This window comes from Nilaparvata lugens, chromosome 2 (genome assembly GCF_014356525.2).
Source record: "Nilaparvata lugens isolate BPH chromosome 2, ASM1435652v1, whole genome shotgun sequence".
Lineage (NCBI taxonomy): Eukaryota > Metazoa > Arthropoda > Insecta > Hemiptera > Delphacidae > Nilaparvata > Nilaparvata lugens.
This window is the reverse complement of record NC_052505.1, coordinates 18753703-18778243: the sequence shown is the minus strand read 5'-3', so window position 1 is coordinate 18778243 and position 24541 is coordinate 18753703. Positions and strand designations below refer to the sequence as shown.

Here is a 24541-nt window from a genome sequence, read left to right as displayed (position 1 = left end):
CGTTTTGGTCCGAGCATGCGCAGAACGTATACTAGACGTATACTATCGTATAGAACGTATACTATCATTGGCAGCCTCAAGGTCGCGCATTAAATGATGGATTTCGCCATAAGTCTTCCTTTTTTTATTGATTGGATGTACCCACTGGTCCCGTGCTGTCACCGAATACAATAAAACCAGCTCATTATCATTACTACTGCTGCTGTTGGAGTCATCAAACCAAGGTAAGCCACAAGAAAATCCAGATTCACACCACGGGACCGTCGGAGTTGACATCTCCCTGCATACTGACGCACTGACGGGAAACGTGGCCGGTATAGCATCGCAACAGTCGTGGCGGTGTGAATTGGCATGTGGCTAGCGTGGCCGGCGTGGCGTGCGTCCAGGCACGCACGCCACGTGCTGTGTGGAATGGCCTTAAAGCTGCGTTTACACCAAAGTTGTTAACAACTTAATTATTATAATTCTATTAGATTGAACGGAACTTGACAAACACATATGTTCATCATGTGTATGATAAGTTATGTTCAATCTAATTGACCGAGCGAAGTGAGGTCTAAGATTCAAGTCGACGGTTTGGCATTTCTCTTAATGTTTAAATGTTTATAATGTTTATGTTTTTAGGTTGCGCATTTACGGCGAAAAGCGGTAATAGATTTTCATGAAATTTGACAGGTATGTTCCTTTTTTAATTGCGTGTCGACGTATATACTGGGTTTTTGAAAATTTTGCATTTCAAGGATAATATAAATTTTATATACTAGGTTTTTGTAAATTTGGCATTTCTTGAAATGCAAGGCATCCTTGAAATGCAAAATTTTCAAAAACCTATTATATACTAGTTTCTATATTATAAAAGGAGAAAGGAGCCTCCTTCATACGCCAATATTGTAGTACAAATCAGACTATAGAATTATTCATCATAAATCAGCTGACAAGTGATTACACAGATGTGTGGAGAAGCCAGTCTATTGCTCTGTATTTCCATAAGGTCTATAGTTTCAATCAGGTACTTGTGGATGAGAATACTGCATAAGGTCTACTGTTCACAGAACTACTAGTAGAATCTAATAGTATCAAGTTATTAACATTCTGTTGATAACTTTGGTGTAAACGCAGCATTATTCTTGGGAGTCAGAAAACAGTAGTCTATTATCCTAGATATCACTCATCTGCTCCAAATATTCACCAATTTTCCAGTATTACAACTCCATTATAACTTAAACTAAAAACCCAGAATAAATCTCTAGGTTATTCTCAGATAATCTACAATTTGCAGCAGTAGTCCCATAATGGACTAAACTAAAAACGAGAAATAAATTCTAGCTTTAGTATAACTTCATACTTTCAGCATTCCTTCATACTAACATCAGAGCTTCCCATTAAAAATTTCTGCTAGTCACAATTCAATCTCACTTTAGAACGAAACACAACTAAAATAATGGAAAATAATGATAGCAATAAAAGAAAGCTGTAGTGAGAATTACTTAAAACTGACAGCATTATTTGAATGGAAAATATTAATATTATTATTGAAGAATGCTGACAGTTTAAAATGAATCTCACAAGAGCTACATTTCAAAGTAGCCAAGCTTTGCCAATAAAATTGTTGAGTCAAATACTGCTATGGTGATAAAAATATTAATCAATGTGTTTTATTGTTAGGGACGTAATAATAATTGTGAGACGGTAGTCCGATGGAAAACAGTATATATTGTATACTGCAGCAGTTTACTGAATGAATATCAGTATAATACTGCAATACAGCAGTATACACTGTACAACAGTATATAGTGAGGTCCACTTTATAATGGCAGTGGATGAAGATAGGAGAATAGCGATGCCGATTCTCTGCATTAATTAATTATATTTCTACACTGTCAAAAACATAATTGACATCGTTGTGGACCTAGAAAAGGATAGTACCACCGGCTTTGTCGAATGATAGACAAGGATAGCAAAGCTAAAGTTGAACAAATACTGTCATTATAACGTGGACCTCACTATAGAGCAATGTTTGTGAAATCGCTCCCATGATAGGAACAAATCCCATTTTCTATCTCACTCAGTTTTGACAGCGGGTGGGAAAAATGAAAGGTGATTGTGACAGAGAGCATGCTGGAATATTTCAACTTCTTCCTGACGAACGGATGGATATTCAGCGAGAATTCAATTATTCTTTAACATAATATATTATATTCATTGAGTAAACCTGTCAAAAACACTATATCATTTGCAGCAGTATTAAGTTCTATGTATATAGCTTTCATTAGATGTTCAAATTAATTATTATTAAAATGTTTCAGCAGTTGGTCAAATGAAATTTCAAATATTGGTCTGCCTCTAAGTGCCATTTGAAGTTATATTGAATATATACTATTTAATAAGTTATTGACCGAGCGAAGTGAGGTCTAAGATTCAAATCGACGGTTTGGCATTTCTCTTAATGTTTTAATGTTTATATGTTGCGCATTTACGACAAAACGCGGTAATAGATTTTCATGAAATTTGACAGGTATGTTCCTCTTTTAATTGCGCGTCGACGTATATACAAGGTTTTTGGAAATTTTGCATTTCAAGGATAATATAAAAGGAAAAAGGATCCTCCTTTATACGTCAATATTAGAGTAAAAATCAGACTATAGTTATTCATCATAAATCAGCTGTCGAGTTGACTATAAATTGCATGCCATGACGCCATCAATTCAATATCTCAATGTAACTTGGTAAAAAATTAACAGCTGTGTAGACTATAAATTGCATGCCTTATTTCATGCCTCATTGAATGCAATTTTTATGCACTAATAAAAAATAGGATGCAAAGAACTTATAACAGCTCGTCTGGGCGCCTAGATGTCTTCTGGTTTTCTCGCGCTAAATTCCGGAAAGCGTTATATGATAATTAAATCTTGTGTAAGCATGATCTGATCAAATAAATAGTGTATCAGTGTGGATGTGCTTATGGTTTGGGACGTCGTTATAACTGGGCGAGGTCTACTGTTCACAGAACTACTAGTATGTGGATGTGCTTATGGTTTGGGACGTCGTTATAACTGGGCGAGGTCTACTGTTCACAGAACCACTAGTATTAATAATTTTTGTCGAACATTCGAGTCCAATCATCATAATGCCTCTAACCACCCAGGCACAAGCCTTACATCAAATTTGAACATCATTTTTGGCAAAAATAAATTAGCATTAATTAAATTCAAGTCAAATATAGTCAGTTTTAAACTATTTGCAACGACACTACAGTCTAATTTAGTACAAAAATGAATTCAATTTTCAGTATAACCATAGAGTTTTATAAATTTATCATAAATGTAATGATGAATTAAGAACACAAGCTTGAAGCTGATGTGGGCATTACATTCAGCATTAACAGAATATCATTTCAAGTTGAAGAAACCAATTGAGGGGGTCAGAATACAAGGGGTCCAAGTGACATTTTTCATTTTTTCGAGTTAGCTACAGTAATCGATAGCTGAAAGTGGTAAAAATCTAGTATACAAGAGGTAAGTCTAATCAGTGCTGACATCTGGTGTAAAATTTGTAAACTACATTTTCAAACAGCTGTTTATTTGATTAAACAAGGGGTCCAAGTGACTTGGCATTAAGCCATGTCACCTAGCAAAAGATACCTCAAGATCCAATTAGCGAATCAGATAATATTGCAATGAGGTCATTAATCATTGTCAATTGCTGGTAAATTTGATAGATTTATGTGTAGCTAGACAGACAATAGAGTTTTGTTTGGTAAACAAGGGGTACAAGTGATACTTCTTATCACTATTTAGCTGATAATTGAGAAAGGAGAGCAATTTGAGACATGAAACTGTACGTTTGATTTGGTAAAAGTATACTGAATTGTTATAGGAATAGGTGAATATAATTTTATTTCTATATTCATTTCATGAATGAAGAATTACTAAATTAATGAAAGTAAACTTTAGGCTTAATTTTCTCGAAACTAACAATATGACACTTGGACCCCTTGTATTACAACCCCTTCAATTGGAAATTTGATTGGAAATACTACTTCATGAAACAATAAATTCCAATTTTAATTCAACACGCACAAGCCTAAGGTTTATCTGAACATCATACCATAGAAAATAAATAGCATAAGGGGCACACCATATAAAGCGTTTTTCAGGCGTTTTTAGAGTCGGCTCTCCGTTGGCTGATTGGGTTGGCGCCAGAAAACACGCCTGAAAAACGCTTCTGGTCTGGCCACAAGCATTTACAGATAAAAATGCATTCATCAGAAATTTTCATGGGCTTATGCTTATTTTTTCTCTGTGATCATAATGAGCAGGTGACTAGAGTAACAAAATTTTTACATAACAATTTACTGTAACATCCACAAGCCCAAATCCATGTGGAATCATCCAATAGTAGGACAAACAATTTATTGGAATAGCAACAAAACATTGCATTCCTAAAACAATTTATTTCGTAGGTAGCAGACAACAACTCACACGATCAATGTGTGTGTCTGTCGGGTTGGATGACCGACGTGTCGTGTCTGTGACGTGTCTGTCCGGTCACCGACCAACTACCTTTCAAATGCAAGCCTCGGCCGGTAAAACCAATACTGAGCCAACCATCCCCATCAACCCCCGATATCAAACAACACAATCCCCCCAGGCTGCTACTGTGTTACCCCTATTTATTTTCCTTCTTCATTGTCCTTTTCTTGTTCTCATTCTCCTTTCTCTTCCTCAATCCTCTTCTTGTTTTCGTCTCTCTTCTTCCACCATCCTCTTCTTGCTCTCTTCTATCCACCATCCTTTTATTATGTTTTCCGTCTATGTCCCTCACTTGCTATTATTGTCAATTTTCGTCTTCTGGTCGATTTTTCTCATCTTCTTGTTTCTTCATCTGTCATCTTCTTTGACTCTATTCACAATATTTTTATCTAAGATGATTATTTGATAAATATTTATCTATGAGATTAACGTTGAAAGTCAGTGAAAATTTTAGGAAGGCGTTGTTGTCACATTTCCTTTTCCACGGCCTCCCATAGTAGGTACCTGTGATTCAAGTTATCCCAGTGAGACCGTTCTGATATTAATTATTGTTGTTTATTGCTAATAATTATGAATAATAATCAAATAAAATAAAATTTATTTCCATTCAAAATACATTTCACAAACATAAATATAAATTACAATTTTATGAAAAAATTAGCATCCGCAAATAAAGAATCTGAGCGCGGATGCGGGTTGTGATATTTCATAAAACTAAAATACAATATTTACTAGAAATTTAATTAGAAATATAAAAACTAAAACGAAAGTAGAAGAAGCAAAAAGAAACAGTATTACATGGGCACTCCTCTCGAAAAATTCACTTAGCCTAACATTCAATCAGAAAGTTGTAAAATGAATAAAAAACAAAAAAAATCAACATTACATTGACATCCTCTAAATATAAAAAAATCACTTGATAATATTAACAATTCCAACATCAAAAACACTCCTTCAATTACAATTTTTGTTATATTAATTAATAATCAATATTTGAATTGCATACTTCAATCAATAGTATCAACATAATAATTATCCATTTATAGTCCCTTATTATCCATATTTTTTCTTTCCAAAAATATACATTTTTCTTGAATTAATAAAAAATTTTCCTATGAAATATTTTGGTAGTTCATACTATTTTTAATCTCATATTCTCCATTAAGTTATTCTAATTATTTATTTTCCCTTTAAACATTAATCATCCCACGATTCCTCCTCTTCCACATTCGTCTCCTTCCTTCGCCTTATCCTCCAGCTCTCCCTCTCATTTCCCCTCGCACTTCTCCACCTTGTTCGTTCACCTCCCTCTACTTCTCTACTCCCCTCCTTCTTCCTTGATACCTGGCAATGTAAAACCATAGAGAAACAATAGCGTAAGTAGATATCCCATGGTATAGGGCGTTTATGTTGCAACTTTTACTATTATCTCAAGCCGATTACTGTCGATTATTGTCGATTTTTAATGTTTTCTTGAGTTAAGAGTATGTGAACGGCACAATTTGAGAGACTACGAGCGTCACACAGCTTCACGGGAAAGAAATACGTGGACTATTGGCTTGAGATAACAGTGAAAGTTGCGACATAAACATCCTATACCATGGGATATCTACTTATGCTATTGTTTCTATCTGGTAAAACCTTAGACCAGTTATAGGATAGACACTCTGGAAAGTCTAGCCTCTGAAGCCAACATCTACTGCCAAATCCACCCATCTTGACGTCACAACCAAGCTAACAACAATGTAAGTTAAACACCACAAACACTTACACAACAAACTCAAAAAAGTTTTCTATAATTGCTTTACGATGCGTGACGTCACTGTTGTGACGTCACTGTTGTGACGTTAAGGTGGGTGGATTTGGCAGTAGATGTTGGCTTCATCGACTTTCAGTATGAATATACAATGAGCCGTGTCTATTCTATAACTGGTCTAAGGGTAAAACGTATTAAACAAATATCAAATACCTTCTATCAGAACTGCCAATATAGAATGTATCAAATTCATATAAAATATCTTCACCCTCACAATCGACAACCCCATTCCAATCACCCAACTTCTCACCTACTAACAGTAGCAACAAATATCAAAGAATCTATCACCGTTCACACTGTATCGATCACGTATTGGAAGCCATATTGGCTGGGGGGTTGCGGGTGAATAGGGGGGAGGGCAAGGTCAACACCAATGACACTGCACACAATAAACTGTGTCAACAGCCAAGGGGTAACTTCAACCCCCCAACAGATACGACCACGCTGTCTGTCTGGATCGATAGACTTCGCTCAAAGTCGGCGGGCTCTACAGACGCTATTATTATGTATACTCTATTGTACTATGTATGAGCTAAAATGTAACAACAACAATATTCTATGATTCTATCTATATAAAAGCGAAATGGTACTCACTCACTGACTGACTCACTCACTCACTCGCAGAACTAAAAATCTACCGGACCATAAACGTTCAAATTTGTTAGAGAAGTTGAATTATTTAAATTTGCAGCTTGAAGGGAAAGATAAGGACATCGGTGAAATGATTTCAACTGTAACATCATTTTCCAAGAAGCTCGGGATGTGGGAAAAGAATGTCGTCCTGTTTGAATATAGACACTTTCCCAGTCTGAAGAAAATCAATGACTAGAAAAATCCTCCACAGCACCGCAGCAATAACCAAGAATAAGTTACAATTCTTTCAGACTTGAGACAACAGTTTGATCAACGATTTCAAGATTTTAAAAGCATATCGAATATGGTACAATTCATCAACTCTCCTTTTGTGGAGATCGATGCAGAAGATTTTACAGCTTGTGTTGTAAAACATTTTGGTGGATATCAGGCTTCAATTGAAATGGAATTTGTGGATTTTCAAAATGATCTGTCTCTCAGATCACTTTCTACAACTGGAAATATTTGGCCTGAAGTCCCTAAAGAAAAATTACCAAAATATTATTCAAGTTGCATTGAGGTTGAATTTGAATTTGTGGATTTTCAAAATGATTTGTCTCTCAGATCAATTGCTACAACTGGATATATTTGGCCTGAAGTCCCCAAAGAAAAATATCCAATTCAAGTTGCATTAAGGTTGAAAGCTATGTTCAGCTCTACCTACTTGTGTGAAGCATCCTTTTCAAGTATGAAATCCATGAAAAAATCTATATAGGAACAGACGGACTGATGAACAATTGGACAACTGAATCAGAATGGCGGCTACAACGAACACTCCGAACATCAAGGAAATTCTTTATGGCCAAAAAGAGCTTTCTGCTATGAGATAAGTAGATTTCAACACTAGAAATGTATCTTTAGCGGCAATAAAAGTGTGAAAATTTCATTTTGTGTACCGTACTTTCATCAGTCTAATATTCCTTGGTAGCTCACTAGAAGTTTTATAAATGCTATTCTAGCTCACAGACTCATAGCAAAGTTTGGCGACCATTGCCCTAATTCAATGAATGGATCAATACTGAAATGAAAATTTAGTATCAATTATCCTTTAGTATCATTGTAAGTAAAATTTAGTATCAATTATCCTTTAGTATCACTTTAAGTAACATTTAGTATCAATTATCCTTTATAAAAATTATCCTTTAGTATCACTTCAAGTAGAATTTAGTATCAATTATCCTTTATAAAAATTATCCTTTAGTATCACTTTAAGTAGAATTTAGTATCAATCATCCTTTATAAAAATTATCCTTTAGTATCATTTAAAGTAAAATTTAGTATCAATTAACCTTTATAATAATTATCCTTTAGTATCACTTTAAGTAGAATTTAGTATCAATTATCCTTTATAAAAATTATCCTTTAGTATCCCTTTAAGTAGAATTTAGTATCAATTATCCTTTATAAAAATTATCCTTTAGTATCACTTTAAGTAGAATTTAGTATCAATTATCCTTTATAAAAATTATCCTTTAGTATAATTTTAAGTAAAATTTAGTATCAATTATCCTTCAGTATCACTTCAAGTAAAATTTAGTATCAATTATCCTTTAGTATCAATTTTTCCTTTGTAAAAGGCCTAGTTGAGTGCGAATAGTCCATGTAGCACTCATGGAATAATATTCTCACTGTATACATTTTTAGAGATTCTGATATGTGGAAATTTATTTTATTCATTTATTTATTTATGGAGACAACAGGTTACCCCCAATGTGTCTCCTTCACATTAAATACGCCTTATTCAATGAATAAATCAATGCTAAAATCAAGACTCATCTTGTATAAACTTCCCTGTAAAACAAATATTGGAATCAAGCTAGGGGCTTCGCGGTGACTTGGTCTTTCAAGAACCAAACCTTCTCGTCTACTAATAATCCTCCAAATTTGATTCGAAACACAAAGATCTCATCTGTAGGGTTATTGAAACCACAGGGCGTATCAGAGAGCAGAGAAGATGGCAGCACTGTACTGTAATGGCACAAAAGGCCACCAAGCACCAACCATCACACACTTGTTCAACAAATACTAATTTCTTGCCTTACAATAGAGTCGGGGACTGGTGGGGGTGCGGCTTTTATTCAGTTGGGAATTAATTTTTCAGATTCCCTTGAAAGGAATCCACCCTCAAACGAGAGACTGAGAGAGAAGGAAACAGAAAGAGAGTGTGGGAGAGAGAGAAAGAGAGATGAAGAGAGAGAGATATATATAGATAGGGAGAGAGAGAGAGAGCAGAGAGAGAGAGAGAGAGAGAGTGAGTGTGTGTGTGTGAGAGGTGTAGTTTGCAGTGTTTTTAACGAACAAGTCGAGATCAGACTCGTTTTGCTCGGTTGATTCCCTGAGGACGTTTTCATCCCCTTTTACACTCTGTCATCTACCGCATGCTTTTTTCTTTTATTCCACTCATTTTCCTCTCTACGCCTTCCTGTGTTATTCTCCACCAACAAAGCTTACTCCTCTTCTCCTTAATCATATCTTCCTTTTATTCCTTGTTCATTTCCTGGTTTTTTTTCGCCTTCAACAAACTGTTAGAACGTATCCTCTTAATTCTTCATCTTCTTCTTTATATCCTTCTTCATTCTCTTCTTCTTCTTTTTCTTCTTCTTCTTCTTCTTCTTCTTCTTCTTCTTCTTCTTCTTCTTCTTTTTCATCCCCTTATCACGAAAACGCCACCACCCTTCACTTGCGTTTCCGGTCATTACGCCCCCTTTTGCCTGGATAGGCATCCCCTGGCAACCATCGAAAATTTGAAGAAATAGAATTAGAAGTATAGAGAAGCAGAGAGAAGAAGAGAGAAGTATAGTGAGGTCCACATTTCTTGTGTAGTTGAGAAGTTGATATTGTGGTAATTATTCATATCAAATGAAAAAGACTAGGAAATTGTCAAAAAAACCACAGATTTATTTGCGAGGTCCACATAATAATGGCTTTATTTGATTAACATTGGTGTTGCCATCCTTGTCTATCAATTAAAAATACAGATAGCGCTGTTCTTCTCTACCTCCGCAATTTTGCCAGATCGTTTTTCAATGAAGTAGACATATAATTTATTAACAAAACATTCAATCTCAATAATGAAAATGTATGATTAAATTGAAAAAAATTTGTTGAGGAATTCAAAATAATATATATTTTTTGAGGAATAATTGAACATTTTCAACAATAATGAACAGTTAATATTGCATTAGATACACTGGTATCAGCTATATTCCATAGAAGGCAGTGGCAAGGCAGAGAATCAGCAACGCTATTCTCCTATTTTACTCCACTTCCATTATAACTTGGAGCTCACTAAAAGAATGATAGAATTGAGGAGTAGAGGAAACAGAAGAAAAAAGAAGAAGAACAGGAGAAGGAAGGAGGAGGAGAAAAGTGATAAGAAAAAGAAGAGAATGAAGAAGAGGAGATGGAAGGAGGTCACTAAAAGAATGATGGAATTGAGGAGTAGAGGAAGCAGAAAAGGAAGAAGAAGAAGAAAAAGAAGAGAAGGAGGAGGAGAAAAGTGAGAAGAAAAAGAAGAAGAAGAAGAGAATGATGAAGAGGAGAAGGAAGGAGGTCACTATAAGAATGATGGAATTGAGGAGTAGAGGAAGAAAAGGAACAAGAAGAAGAAGAAGAAGAAGAGGAAGAAGAAGAAGTAGGAAGTAGTGACGAGATGCGCATTCTGTTCACATGTGTTAACACCCCCCCACCACCACCTCAACAGGAGCTAAGCATTATTTATATATATAGTAAGATTCACTCCAGACTGGCAAAATTGTTTGACTTGGAAGCCTCCATGTTATATTATATATAGGGGGAAAATCTGCCAGTTAGCAGTGTATATCACCATAGCAACCCCTCTCGCAATGATTGGAGTCCCAGGCACACGCTGCTCCACAATAAAGATGGCTGTGAATTCCATTCTCAACAATTTGTCGAAAACTCTGCTGGCGGATTGGGAAGTGAAACGAGCGCAACATTCGGTTATTGATGTTCAAGTTATGATGATAAGAGGGAGGAAAGGGAAAACGAGGGAGTTTTTGTTGAAAACTGAAGAGTGGGAGGGAAAAAGTACGAGCAATGGAACACGAACAGGGAAAATATCAGGGCGAAAGCGGATGACTACAAAGAGGAATTGATTGAGTGCTCCAAACAGATTACAATAGATAGCCTACTGGATTATAGACTTTTATATAATTACAGTATAATCCTTTTATATTAAGCGAGTAATTTATGTATTTGGAAATTTATTTCTGTCCAACAGATATACTCAAATACATAAATAAATATATATTATATACTTAATACGGTATATTATATACATAAATAAATACATATTTATATACAGAAATTACTCGCTTGACTTGATATAATAGTGCAACTAGTAGTTCTGTTAACAGTAGACCTCACGCAGTATTCTCATCCACAAGTACCTGATTGAAACTATAGACCTTATGGAAATACAGCAATAGACTGGCTTTTCCACACATGTGTGTAATCACTTGTCAGCTGATTTATGATGAATAATATTCTATAGTCAGATTTTCACTCTAATATTGGAAGGAGGCTCCTTTTTCCTTTTATATTATCCTTGAAATGCAAAATTTCCAAAAACCTTGTATATACGTCGACGCGCAATTAAAAAAGGAACTTACCTGTCAAATTTCATGAAAATCTATTACCGCGTTTCGCCGTAAATGCGCAACATATAAACATATAAACATATAAACAACTAAACATTAAGAGAAATGCCAAACCGTCGACTTGAATCTTAGACCTCACTTCGCTCGGTCAATAATATCAACATAGGCTACTAGGCTCATAGTCAGCTATGTTATAATTCTGTGTATATTTTGAGTTTTATTGCTGCTTTAGCATGTATTGTTTTTGAGGAATAAACAGTTTGATTTGAATATAAACATTTGATTGCACTAGGTCTCCATCCCTGGGAAAACTTGCTGAAGGACATTAAAAAGATAATAAGTATTCATCCTTAGAAAAACAGCTGATAATGTCATCATCTGTCGATAATGGATGTGAGTGAGAGAGTGCATTTGTGTGGGACTGAGACAAAATTATGACTCAGCAGTTGAACTATTGCAATCATTCAATCAGGTCTCTTTGTAAGATAGATTTTTTCATTCCACTGCGAATTAATCTCAATCCACTGTGATTAGATAGAAGCTTTCTGTATAAACTATGATAATATTATAATTTCCTCTCTTGTAATAAACTTTCTATGCTTTTGTACTCCAGAGCGAAGCTCAGTGCCCCGATATTAGTTCATAATACAGCAAAGTTTTAGATGAATTTACTCAATACAAACTGGAAAATAATTATTGAACTGTACATAATATGAGAGAAATGCAATTTAAATTTAGAATTATGAGATAATATTGTTTTGTATCTGCATGGATCGGCGCACCTTTGAACATGTCAATGTCAATTCTTTGGAAAGAATACTTAGAATACCCTATCCAGTTTCCAGTAACTGTCAACCAAAATAAAGAAGGAAGAGCATGAGATTAAGAAGAAGAAAAGAGATGGAATTTAGAGGAGGATTGGTGGAAACAGGAGATACTAAAATGGGAAGAATAATGTGTTATCTTAATTTGGGAGAGGAATAGCACAAGGTTACCTTATTTTTCATCTCCCTATCATTTTGATAGTGTACTTATTGTACAAATGAATAAAGAATGAAAAATAATCAGGGAGGAATTAAGAGAAGAGGGATAGGAAACAGAAAAATTTAGGAAGATGAAAACAGAAATATCAGAAAAAAAGGATGAGAAGTACAGTACTGTAGTTGAATTTGTAGTAGAAAGTAAGAAGAAGCAAGAGTGTTGAAGCATACATGAAACGTGAAGGTAGAAGAACTGAAGGAAAAGTGGAAACCTGAAATAACAAGATGTGGTGAGCAAGAAGAAGAAAATGAGTAAAAAATTATCAAAATAGATGGTGGATTAAAGAGGTACAGGATTTGATTATATTAGAGTTTTTCATTTATTATCTCTTTCCTGTATAGGGCTACTTGTAATATTAATATAAAGAAAATAAAAATCTCAGTAAAATGAACATGAAAAACATGAAAATGGCATAAATGTCGGAAACATGTTGTGATAAAATATTTCAAAAAAAGTGTACTGAGATTTTTATTTTCTTTATATTTATTTTTTTCATTTATGTATGTTACAATATTTTACTGGCTTATACACTAAGGGCCGTTTGCACAGTGCCAGTTTAAACTAAATTTCATTTTTAAACTGGATTGAAACCGTAAAGCCGCGTTTACACCAGAGTTATTAAAAAAATGTTAATAACTCAATCCATATAGATTCTATTAGATTGAACAAAACTTGACAAACACATATGATCATCATGTGTATGATAAGTTATGTTCAATCTAATAGAATCTATAAGGATTAAGTTATTAACATTAATTTTGTTAATAACTTTGGTGTAAACCCAGCTTTGATGTGTTTCATTTTGAGTTTAAGCCACCAGCTGATTAAATCGAGTTTAATCCACAGTGCAAACGGCCCTAAATCACATTAAGTAATTACTAATATTATTCAGCGAGTTTTACAAAGTGTGAAAAATTAATCAATGAGAATAGAGATTGAATATATAAAATTAGAATAATAATAATATAATAATGTGATGTAACTTCATAAATCGGCGGTGTTTCAACAAATAATTGTCGATTCTTTAAAAATGATATATTTTAAAAGTAGAAATAGAACTTAAGAAAACCCTGATGATTTACGAGAACACAGAGAACCCGGAGGATTAGAGAAAGTAGAATCAAAAGAAAGGAGAAGGAGAGAAATAATGTCATCAAGGATGAGGAGAAAGAAGATATAAAATAATAACCTTCCATCAACACACGACCGGGTAGTGTGGAAAAAACAAGGAAGGAGATATAGAAAAAAAGGAGAGTAGTAGAATAGAGAATCAAAAATAACAAAACGTAGAACTTAAGAAAACCCTGATGTTTTAAGAAAATACAGAGAACCCGGAGGATTGAGAAAGTAGAATCAAAAGAAAGAAGTAGGAGAAAAGTGATGTCATCAAGGATGAGGGAAAAGAAGAGGAACAACCCCGTGGAGAGGAAGATATAATTAGGGTGAGGAAAGAGGATGTAATCCTGTCACTGCAGCATAGCTTAATATTCCCCAAGGATGGTTCTTCGTCCTTGGACTGCTCCTGTATCCTTGGGTTGTGTCCTTCGAAAGAACAGAAACAGGACACGATATGTGTGATTATAACTCACTCACCCACTCCCTCTCTCTCACTCTCTTTGTCTCACTCTCTCCCGTTCAACCCCCAAGCATACAAGGACACACATGTTGTATGAAAAAAACATGTTCTCATTCTGTGTTAATTTGTTATCTGAAACTGCTCTGTCTTCCCCTCAAGATTGAGAGTTTATTAGTTATTTCCTGTATTTGTGTGATTTATGCAATTTTCAACAATAAGGAATTGGAAATAATTAAATTTGTATATCATCAAGCTATCAAAATGAAAAAGTTTTCTCAGGAAAACATTTTTTCCAATCATTACTTTTTGAGATATGAGCGCCTAAAGTTTAAATTTTTGGGACAGAACATTTCAAATTCGGTAGAGATAAATCCATGCGATTTAGAGGATATATTTTTGATCTAGTAGATCAACAATACTATGAAGGATCTATCCTCTAAAACGCATAGATTTGTCTCTTACCGTATTAGAAATGTTCTGTCCCAGAGATTTAAACTTTATTATTCATCATAAATCAGCTGACAAGTGATTACACAGATGTGTGGAGAAGCCAGTCTTTTGCTGTATTTGTATAAGGTCTATAGTTTAAATCAAAGACATTAAAGAGGTATGCATGCATCTTTAAGCTGGTTTTACACCAAAGTTATTAACAAAATTGTTATAACTTAATCCTTATAGATTCTATTAGATTGAACGGAAGTTGACAAACACATAAGTTCATCATGTGTATGATAAGTTATGTTCAATCTAATACAATCTAAAAGGATTGGGTTATTAACATTTTTTTAATAAATTTGGTCTAATCGCAGCTTTAAGGTCTTTGGTTTCAATATTTTGTTTTGCAGTCATGGTATTATTATGCGAGCCCATCAGTATCAATATTCTCACATTCGAAAAAACTAATTTAATAGGTGAATAAAAATAAACAAACGAACTAAATAATGCTGGAGAAATTATAATATTTTTGATTCTAAAAAATTAATTTTCATCAGATAGAAAGATCATCACGGAACTGGATGAATTATATCATATGGAATACAAATTCACACGTGAACTGAGTTTGTTAACATTTAAAACAGTTGACATCTGGTACTTGTGGATGAGAATACTACGTGAGGTCTACTGTTCACATAACTACTAGTATAAAAGGAAAAAGGAGCCTCCTTCATACGCCAATATAAGAGTGAAAATCAGACTATAGAATTTTATTATTCATCATAAATCAGCTGACACAGATGTGTGGAGAAGCCAGTCTATTGCTGCATGTCCATAAGGTTTATAGTTTCAATCAGGTACTTGTGGATGAGAATACTGCGTGAGGTCTACTGTTCACAGAACTACTAGTATACTCTAATTCAGAATGATATACCATGTCATGTCAACAACAAATCATATTATTTTGAAGTCGATGAAATTTTCTAGATAATTTTTCTCGTGAGATAAGCTGATTGATTACAAATAGTCTGAACATAATTCTTTTACTCTCCCACACAGGCACTCACATCTTCCGTTATCAACAGACGACGTAATAAATTATCATCTGTTTTTCCAAGGATGAATAATTATTAACCTTTTCATGTCCTTCAGCGGGGGTTCCCAGGGATTAAACATAGTGCAATCGAATTTTTAAATCATGTACCTATTATGTTCCAAATTTCGTGAAAATCGATAGAGCCGTTTTCGAGATCCGTTGGACTTGAATAACCATATAAATATATACAGAAATTGCTCGTTTAATATAACAGGATTATTCATAATACTTTACATCATGATCAATAATTTATTACTTTATTTTACGGCGCTCTGAGTGTGAAGAGGGTGAGGTAAGGTGGTAATGGAGAAGTAGAGTGTGGTAGGAGAGGGTCCGATAGTGAGATTCCGAACACTTCCGATAATAGCCGACCGTAGCAGAACCCAGTATGACTCCGAACACTTCCGATAATACCCGACCGTAGCAGAACCCTTTGACTGTGAATGGGATGTTGGCTGTTGGGTGTTGTGGGGTGCTGTAGGCTGCAGGGTGGGGGCGGCAATCGGCTGGGGTGTAGCTGCAATACTCCCGGGCCTCTAGCCTCTACCTCAGTCACTTTCAGTCTGCAGCACCAGCAGCTCGCGTTTCTCTGTTATTTGTCTCGTCTGCAGCACGTGCTCCTTTGTTATTTGTGTTGAAACGGTTTTCTGTGCACGTTTACTAGTTTGTTTCGTTTTTCTTCTTCGTCTACTCATTAGAATAGAGACGTTGTTCGTCGTGATTATCGAAAACGGTCTATAACTATCGACAAAATGGTGCACAATGGTGTGGAATCACATCCCCAACAGAACGGCTCAATTCACACAAACTCATCCTCTTCATACAAATCGTCTTCGCAAACGAATCCTGGCGGAAGTCAGGAGGACAGCAAGACGAATCTAATCGTCAATTACTTGCCTCAAACCATGACACAGGAAGAGATTAGGTCCCTGTTCTCTTCAATCGGTGACGTAGAAAGCTGTAAGCTCATCAGGGACAAAGTGACAGGCCAGAGTCTCGGATATGGCTTTGTGAACTACCATCGACCGGAGGACGCAGAAAAAGCAATCAACACGTTGAATGGGCTCAGATTGCAGAACAAAACCATCAAAGTGTCTTTTGCAAGACCGAGTAGTGAGGTGATAAAAGGTGCAAACTTGTACGTTAGTGGACTACCCAAGAACATGGCTCAACAAGATCTAGAAGATTTATTCGGCCCCTATGGACGCATCATCACTTCACGTATTCTGTGTGATAATATAACAGGGTTGTCGAAGGGCGTGGGCTTCATAAGATTCGACCAACGCATGGAGGCCGAACGGGCCATCCAGGAGCTCAACAACACCATTCCAAAGGGAGCAACTGAACCGATCACAGTCAAATTCGCCAACAACCCAAGCAACAACAACAACAAGGCGATCCCAACGCTGGCGGCCTACCTGGCGCCCCAGGCGGCAAGGCGCTACGGTGGACCTATTCATCATCCTACCGGACGCTTCAGGTACATTCCTCTGTCACCAATAAACAGGTACTCGTCAGTGACAGGTGATATGCAGACCAATACAATGATGCCTGCTAATGCAATGAACGGATCAGGCTGGTGTATCTTTGTTTACAATTTGGCGCCTGAAACTGAGGAGAATGTTCTCTGGCAACTGTTTGGGCCATTCGGTGCCATGCAGAGTGTCAAAATAATCAGGGACCTGCAAACAAACAAGTGCAAAGGTTTCGGATTTGTTACCATGACAAATTACGATGAGGCAGCTGTAGCGATACAGTCTCTGAATGGCTACACATTGGGCAATAGGGTGCTGCAAGTCTCATTCAAGACAAATAAGAGCAAAACAACAACAACCTAAACGCCAGGGAAAAATAATTTTGCAGTTCCTGCTGCTAATATTATGAATGTCTCTGTCCATATTGCTAGTCGTAAACACATGCTTATCCCTTGAACTCCCAAGTTTTTTTCTTTTTTTCTTTTTACTTTTTCTTATGTGAGACGTCAATACAGTTGTTAAAAACAACTCATGAAATATCATTTCATTTTTTATTCACTTATTTCAGAAAATATATGGAAAAATTCATGTTACCATATATAGTAACATGGGGGGGTGAATACGATATCAATATTGATTATTCAACAACTTGGTGTATGTTTTCATCAATATATATTATAATATGTGTGTTAATAATATTGTTCGTTGATATATATAAATATATGAAAAAAATACAATTTTTTAGATATATGAGTATAAGAAATGTCATTTTTTGGTATAGGTTACCATGAAACAAGGAATACTAAGTCCTACATTTTGCATTTCTGACATCTAATACAATCACTTCCACTGCAATTTGATCCTGTACATCTTACTTTTTCACTTCCCAAATTTTAGACAATGAAATGGTCTAGTCTATCGAGCCACTGATTCTAGAACTGCATTATCCTCAGAATAATCATTATTCACATTATCCTCTGACTTGATACAGAATCATTCATGACAGGATTAGAAGTCATGACTCCACATCACATCCTTCCCTCTCATCATTGGTAAAAACAATCTCAGCATTGGCTGCTGCTTAGATCAGCCTTCCTTTATCCTCATTATTGCTGAGTCCTCATCAGATAAGTCAGCCAGACTTGGAGGCTTCAAGTAGATATTGCTGACTCCATTTGTTTGGAGCTCATTTGACTCAGCAAGTATTTCTACAAGTGTCAGTGGCCTGAAACATGACAAAATGAACATTATAAATCCCTTTATCGAATGAAACAAAATTTTAAAATATTCACTTGTTATTTGTAATTCATTCATTGAGTTACTCGTTTCTCATCTGTTATAATAGAGAATGCATACTATAACAAACTATTCATATATGAAATATTTTATAAGAAATGATCTATTCACAACCGAAACTTTTATAATATCTTTTATACTGGAATACAGGTTCAAATACATGTTGATGTGAACAAGGAGAAATAGATGTAAACTATTCATGAAATGTTTATAAAATAAACTATTACATTTATAAAAGCATATATCTTGATTACAAATTCCTGAATTCCCAATACAAATAATTGTGTAAGAGTTGCAAGAGATACTTTGCTTTTTTATTGATTGTGTACTCCGTTCCTAAAAGTTTGGGTAATGGATATAAATACAACACACCGTCGACCGGGGTGACTTTGTCCCATCTCCCGAAAAAAGATTCAAATCAGTTTATCTCTGTTATCCGAAATCGATGTTTAACATTGATATCTGTAGCCCTGATCATTATCGAGGTTCTACAATCGATATCTTGTCGAATCTCGATATATTAGTTGAATTATCGACATAAAAATTAATGCCTGCTTGTGATCTTGTTGTATGGAAAACTTCGTATTAGAAAACGTATTACTAAAAGACTTATGATATCAGGGAGTACATTTTATTTTTGCTTTTTTATTATAAAAATTGATTGCTTGCTTGTGATTTTGTTGTCTGAAACTTCGTATTAGAAAACTTATTTCTAAAAGACTTATGATATCACCGAGTACATTTTTTATTCTTCAATTGTTATATCCATAATATCCACAGTTGAACTGGTTAGGATACTGTTACTAGCTAAATACAACAAGGTCATTTTTAGGTTAAACTTGGGGTGACTTTGTCCCAGTATAAAAATTGTGATATTATGCAGAATATAATGCAAATACAATTCAAAATATGATGAATATCATGTAGTCTACCGAATAAAACATAATTATTTACCTTTCTTAAAATGAATACATTCTCAATATTCATTTTTTGCTGATTCTGCAGCTGGAGCCAACATACCTCGACGCTACAAAAGATTTTTAGGCAGGAGAAACTGAATTTTTTTCCAATAATTCATTTACTATTTATTTTATTTATTTACAATGCAAATAACTCTAGTGTAATAACATTGAAAGATAAAATAATAAGGTAGTGATGTTTTTGAAGTGAATTTCATTTGTTTTCAATGTAATTATTCATTTTAATGGTTAACAGTTGGTTTCACTTTGTCTAACTCTTGAAAGTTACCTTTTTTCCATATATTTTTCAAAATGAGACAAAGACACCCCAACCCCTGTTTTGTCTCTTATTTTCAAAGAAATATATCTTTGTTAAAGTTGAGAAAAATACCAACTTTTTATAATGAAAAATACTCCTCAAACATTGCAGAATACTATAAAAAATATTGCAAGAGATTTGTTTCAACTCAAGTTATTGATTGCAAGCTGTTTAAAATCTCAACTCCCCAAAATTGGGACAAAGTCAGCTCGGTTTACCTGTACCCTATAAGGTATATCCGTATAGGGTATGAGTTGATACTGTAAACACCACGTGTTATCATATGATAACACTCAAATTTAAATGGTTATAATATTCATAGAATTACAGAAATTTAGCCAGGGTTTTTTCGTAGCGTTTTTATTTTTTCTTAGCAATAATCAATTACATTGAGTTATAATATTCATTACAATAGAGAATACAAATTAACTTACCTGTGCATGTTAGTCATAACCTCAACGTTGATTTTCGAAGGTCTACTGATGAACACTGAAGTAAGAAAATGGCCGCCTGGTAACTAGAAAACACCTTCCTACAATCTTCCCCTTCCATTAGAAATATTATCACAGTGCTACCAAAACAATTCTAGAAAAATATCCCAATTTTAAATTATCACAGTGCTACCAAAACAATTCTAGAAAATATCCCAATGTGCCCTTGTTTGCTGTTACCATATGGTAACAGGAGACTAAATAATATACTCTTAACTGTTGGTAACTGTAAATTCATTGCCGGAAAATGAAGATTTTGATGTCTATGAGAGATGATCAATAGCAGATTATAGAAAAGACACTTAATAGTCACAACAAAAACCAAACTGAATTAATGGTTTTATTCTAATATTAAAGTTGATGTGATAAGATAACATCTTGCCTTATTTGTTGTGGATAGGTAACGACCAGAGAGAATAGAATAGACTGGTTATATTATGGTTATATATGGAGAATAGAATGGTTATATTCTATTCTCTCTGGTAACGACACTATCAACACCAAGACATCTTCTACTAATTAAGTCAGACATTGCAAACACGTTATCCCCACTCCGTTTATCTTCTTCTTATCTTGTATTTATTTTCATTCATGTTCTTCAGTCAAGAAATATCGTGTACAAAAGATTAATTTATCTGTCCAAGCCCACTGCATTGCTAGGCAACCATTGAGTCTATAGTGAGGTCCACGTTATAATGGCAGTGGAGAAAGATAGGAGAACAACGTTGCCGATCCTCAGTCTTGTCAAAGCCTTCTATAGATGGTAGCTAATACTGGTTTATTGATGTAATATCATAGAGAAACATAGCGTAAGTAGATATCCCATGGTATATGGCGTTTATTTAGCAACTTTTACTGTTATCTCAAGCCGATGGTCCACGTATTTTTTTCCCAAAAAGCTGTGTGAAACTGGTAGTCTCTCATATTGTGCCGTTCATACACTCTCACCCAACCAAAACAGTAAAAATCTACAATAATCGATAGTAATCGACTTGAGATTACAGTGAAAGTTGCGACATAAACGCCCTATACACCATGGAATATCTACTTACGTTATTGTTTCTCTATGGTAATATTAACTGTTCATTCTCGCTTAAAATAATCAATTATATTTTATTAAGCAAGAAATTATATTTTTCAATAATTTCATTATTAATATGAAATATCTTGTCGAATAATTGAATAAAAACACAAATCTGTTGTCAAATTCTACACTATTTTATTTAGTAACCTTGGTCGTGTACTAAATAAAACTGTGTAGAATTTGACAACATATGTGTGTTTTTATTCAATTATGGAACGGTTCTACAATATTGACAATGACTCAGTCGAAATATCTTGTCAATTAATTATTAATTCTGCATTGTTAAGAGACGATCTGGCAACAGAGCGAATCGAGAAAGAGATAGCGCTATCTGCTTTGTTGAATAATAGACAAGGACAGCAATACCATTGCTGATCAAACACTGCCATTATAGGAGTCGACCTCACTAAAGATGTATTCATTCATTGATTAAGATATGTAACAAAGAAAAACTAAGATAGATTAAGATAGACAGACTAAGATTCAAGATAGATGGTCTCGTTTGGAGTTGTGTTTGGGAGAGAATATAATATTCAGACACAAGCTACCCAAATTAGCTACTTTTGGGAAATTTATAAATTTTATTTTTAGAAAAGCTTTTTTTCATTTAGAAAAGCACAGATCGGGAGAGAAAAACTGAGGTTATCTTGTACCATTCCTCTCCCAAATTTAAATAACAAATTTTTAAAATTTGAAGTTCTGGGCTAATCCTATCGCTCCCAGTCTTGAAAATGATTTGTGATTGTATTTATGAATGAATTAATAAATTAAAAACTTTCCCCAAGGGACGAACCTCTCTATCACTAGAACACTCGAGACTTTCAAACACTTATTTCTGAGGTTGATGCCCACATAAGTTCCAGGCTTGTGCTTAGCCGAAGGAAATATTGAGAGACTTTCCGACATTCATTTCTGAGGGTGATGCCCACATAAGTTCCAGGCTTGTGCTTGGCCGAAGAAAAAAATATTGATGACGATAGATAGGGTGACATTCCACGTCCTCAAGATCTCAGTTAATCAAGATTCATCACCAGTAGTCAACTCTAGTAATTCAAGTTTTCAGTTCAAGTCATTTTCAGAAATTTCAGTGGAAACAGCATCATATATATATTCAATTTCATTTATTCATAGACAATAGATACAATGCAGGTAAAAACAACAGGCATTCGTCCAAAACTGCTTTAAACCTTAATTTGGAATACACAGTCTAGAGGTTATGTGAATGATATCTTAATTCACACACTATTTCAAGTATAAAAAACGTATAAATTCTAACATGTTTAGGACATTAATGCCATTTTCAAGTACCTATTATGACCATTTCTTGAAATATACCAATTTGACTTTAAAATGGCATTAATGTCCGAAACATATTGTGACAAATAATTTAAAAGAATGCTGAGATTTATATTTTTATTTATATAAAAAGTAGCCCTAAAGAAAAAATACAATTAATTCCAGAATTATCAAAAATTGTGAATGAAAGCAGCATATTGCAATTTGAAAGGTTTTTACCTAACCTAACTTTTAACTAATCTCTCCCTAACCCTTTCTAACTAATATGGAGTTTTAAGGCAGTGCAAAGGCTAAAAATAAACTTTCTACTTGTGATATTTTTCAAAGTTTTTCGATATTATCAAGCTATCAAAATGAAAAAAGTTTTCTCAGGGAAACATTTTTTTCCGATTATTACTTTTTGAGATATGAGCGCCTAAAGTTTAAACTTTTGGGACAGAGAATTTCAAATTCGGTGAGAGGTGAATCCATGAAATTTGAAGGATAAATTCTTCATGGTATTGTTGATCTAGTGAAACAAAATTTATTTAAAAATATAGATTTTTGAGAAAGTTATTCAATCTACCAAAAATAACTCAACTAAAAGTTATTTTTGGTTTTTTTTTTATAAAATTGAATAACTTTCTCAAAAATCTATATTTTTTGAAAATTTTTGTTTTACTAGATCAAGAATACCATGAGAAATCTATCCTCTAAATCTCATGGACTTATCTCTTACTGAATTTGAAATATTCTGTCCCAAAAATTTTAACTTTAGGCGCTCATATATCGAAAAGTAATGATCGAAAAAAAAATGTTTTCCTGAGAAAACTTTTTCATTTTGATAGCTCGATGATATACAGATCGAGAAACTGAAAAAAATATCACCAGGAAAAAGTTTATTTTTAGCCTTTGCACAGCCGCCTTGAAGGGTAGCAGCCTGAAAGGGAAGCAAACTAAATGGCTCAACTTTCTGTTTTAGTATCTCAAGAAATGGTTAAGGAATAGGTACTTGAACTGAGACCCCAAAAGATGAATGACCTAACAGCTATTGGTGGCTTCCAAACCACAGGGAAGCTATTCTCTCCCTGCTACTGATATTTTCTGCTAACTGGACTACTGATCATTTTGAGTACACACTACTGATACTATAGTGAGGTCCACGTTATAATGACAGTATTTGTTCAACTTTGGAATTGCTATCCTTGTCTATCATTCGACAAAGCCGATGGTACCATCCTTTTCTAGGTCTTTTCTTTCTTTTCATTCTTTTCCAATTATGTTTTTGACAGTGTAGAAATATAATTAATTAATGCAGAGAATCGACATCGCTATTCTCCTATCTTTATCCAATGTCATTATAATGTGGACCTCACTATATATTCAGTTGTTTAGCCCGCTAAGGTAAAGCCAACTACGTTTAGAATATTGGCAGATACATTATCCAGTAAATGAGACGGATGTTCCGACAGTAGCTTGTACAGTAGTTTGAAAGCAGTAACAGTAAGTAGAGTTGTAAAAATATGTGTGTCGCTCGCTAACTGCTAGAGTAAAAGAAGAGAAAGCTCCTCTTCTTCTTCTTATTCTTCCTCTCCTTCTCCTTCTCCTCCTCTTCAGACTGGACCGCAAATTATCATGACACAATTTCTGATATGAACTGCTGTGCTCCCACAATCCTATTGCTTCGTCAGGTTTTCTTCTTCTTCTTCTTCTTCTTCTTCTTCTTCTTCTTCTTTTCTTTAAGCGTCTACTCTTCTCCATTTCTATCATATACATAATGCTACTACTATTCTATTCATTCTTCTCCTCTTGTATTCTCACCTACATTGTCTTCTCTTAAACTTTTCCAGAATCTTCTCTTATCTCATCTGCTATTTCTTCTTCACTCCAT

At 34.5% G+C, this 24541-nt stretch overlaps 2 protein-coding genes across 2 annotated transcripts in view; one reads left to right on the top strand and one right to left on the bottom strand.

Annotated features, from left to right (window-relative positions):
- LOC120349811 (rap guanine nucleotide exchange factor 6-like) overlaps positions 1-24541 on the bottom strand; it is a 116644-nt gene that overhangs the window by 4800 nt on the left and 87303 nt on the right. The window lies entirely within an intron of this gene.
- LOC111054512 (ELAV-like protein 1) lies at positions 16211-18759 on the top strand. Its single transcript, XM_022341558.2, has one exon. It carries the CDS (start codon positions 16504-16506, stop codon positions 17587-17589), a length of 1086 nt encoding a protein of 361 aa, XP_022197250.2. The 5' UTR covers positions 16211-16503; the 3' UTR covers positions 17590-18759.

What these genes read in the sequence shown, in the direction of transcription:
- LOC111054512 (XM_022341558.2), top strand. Translation starts at nt 16,504, where the DNA reads ATGGTGCACAATGGTGTGGAATCACATCCCCAACAGAACGGCTCAATT.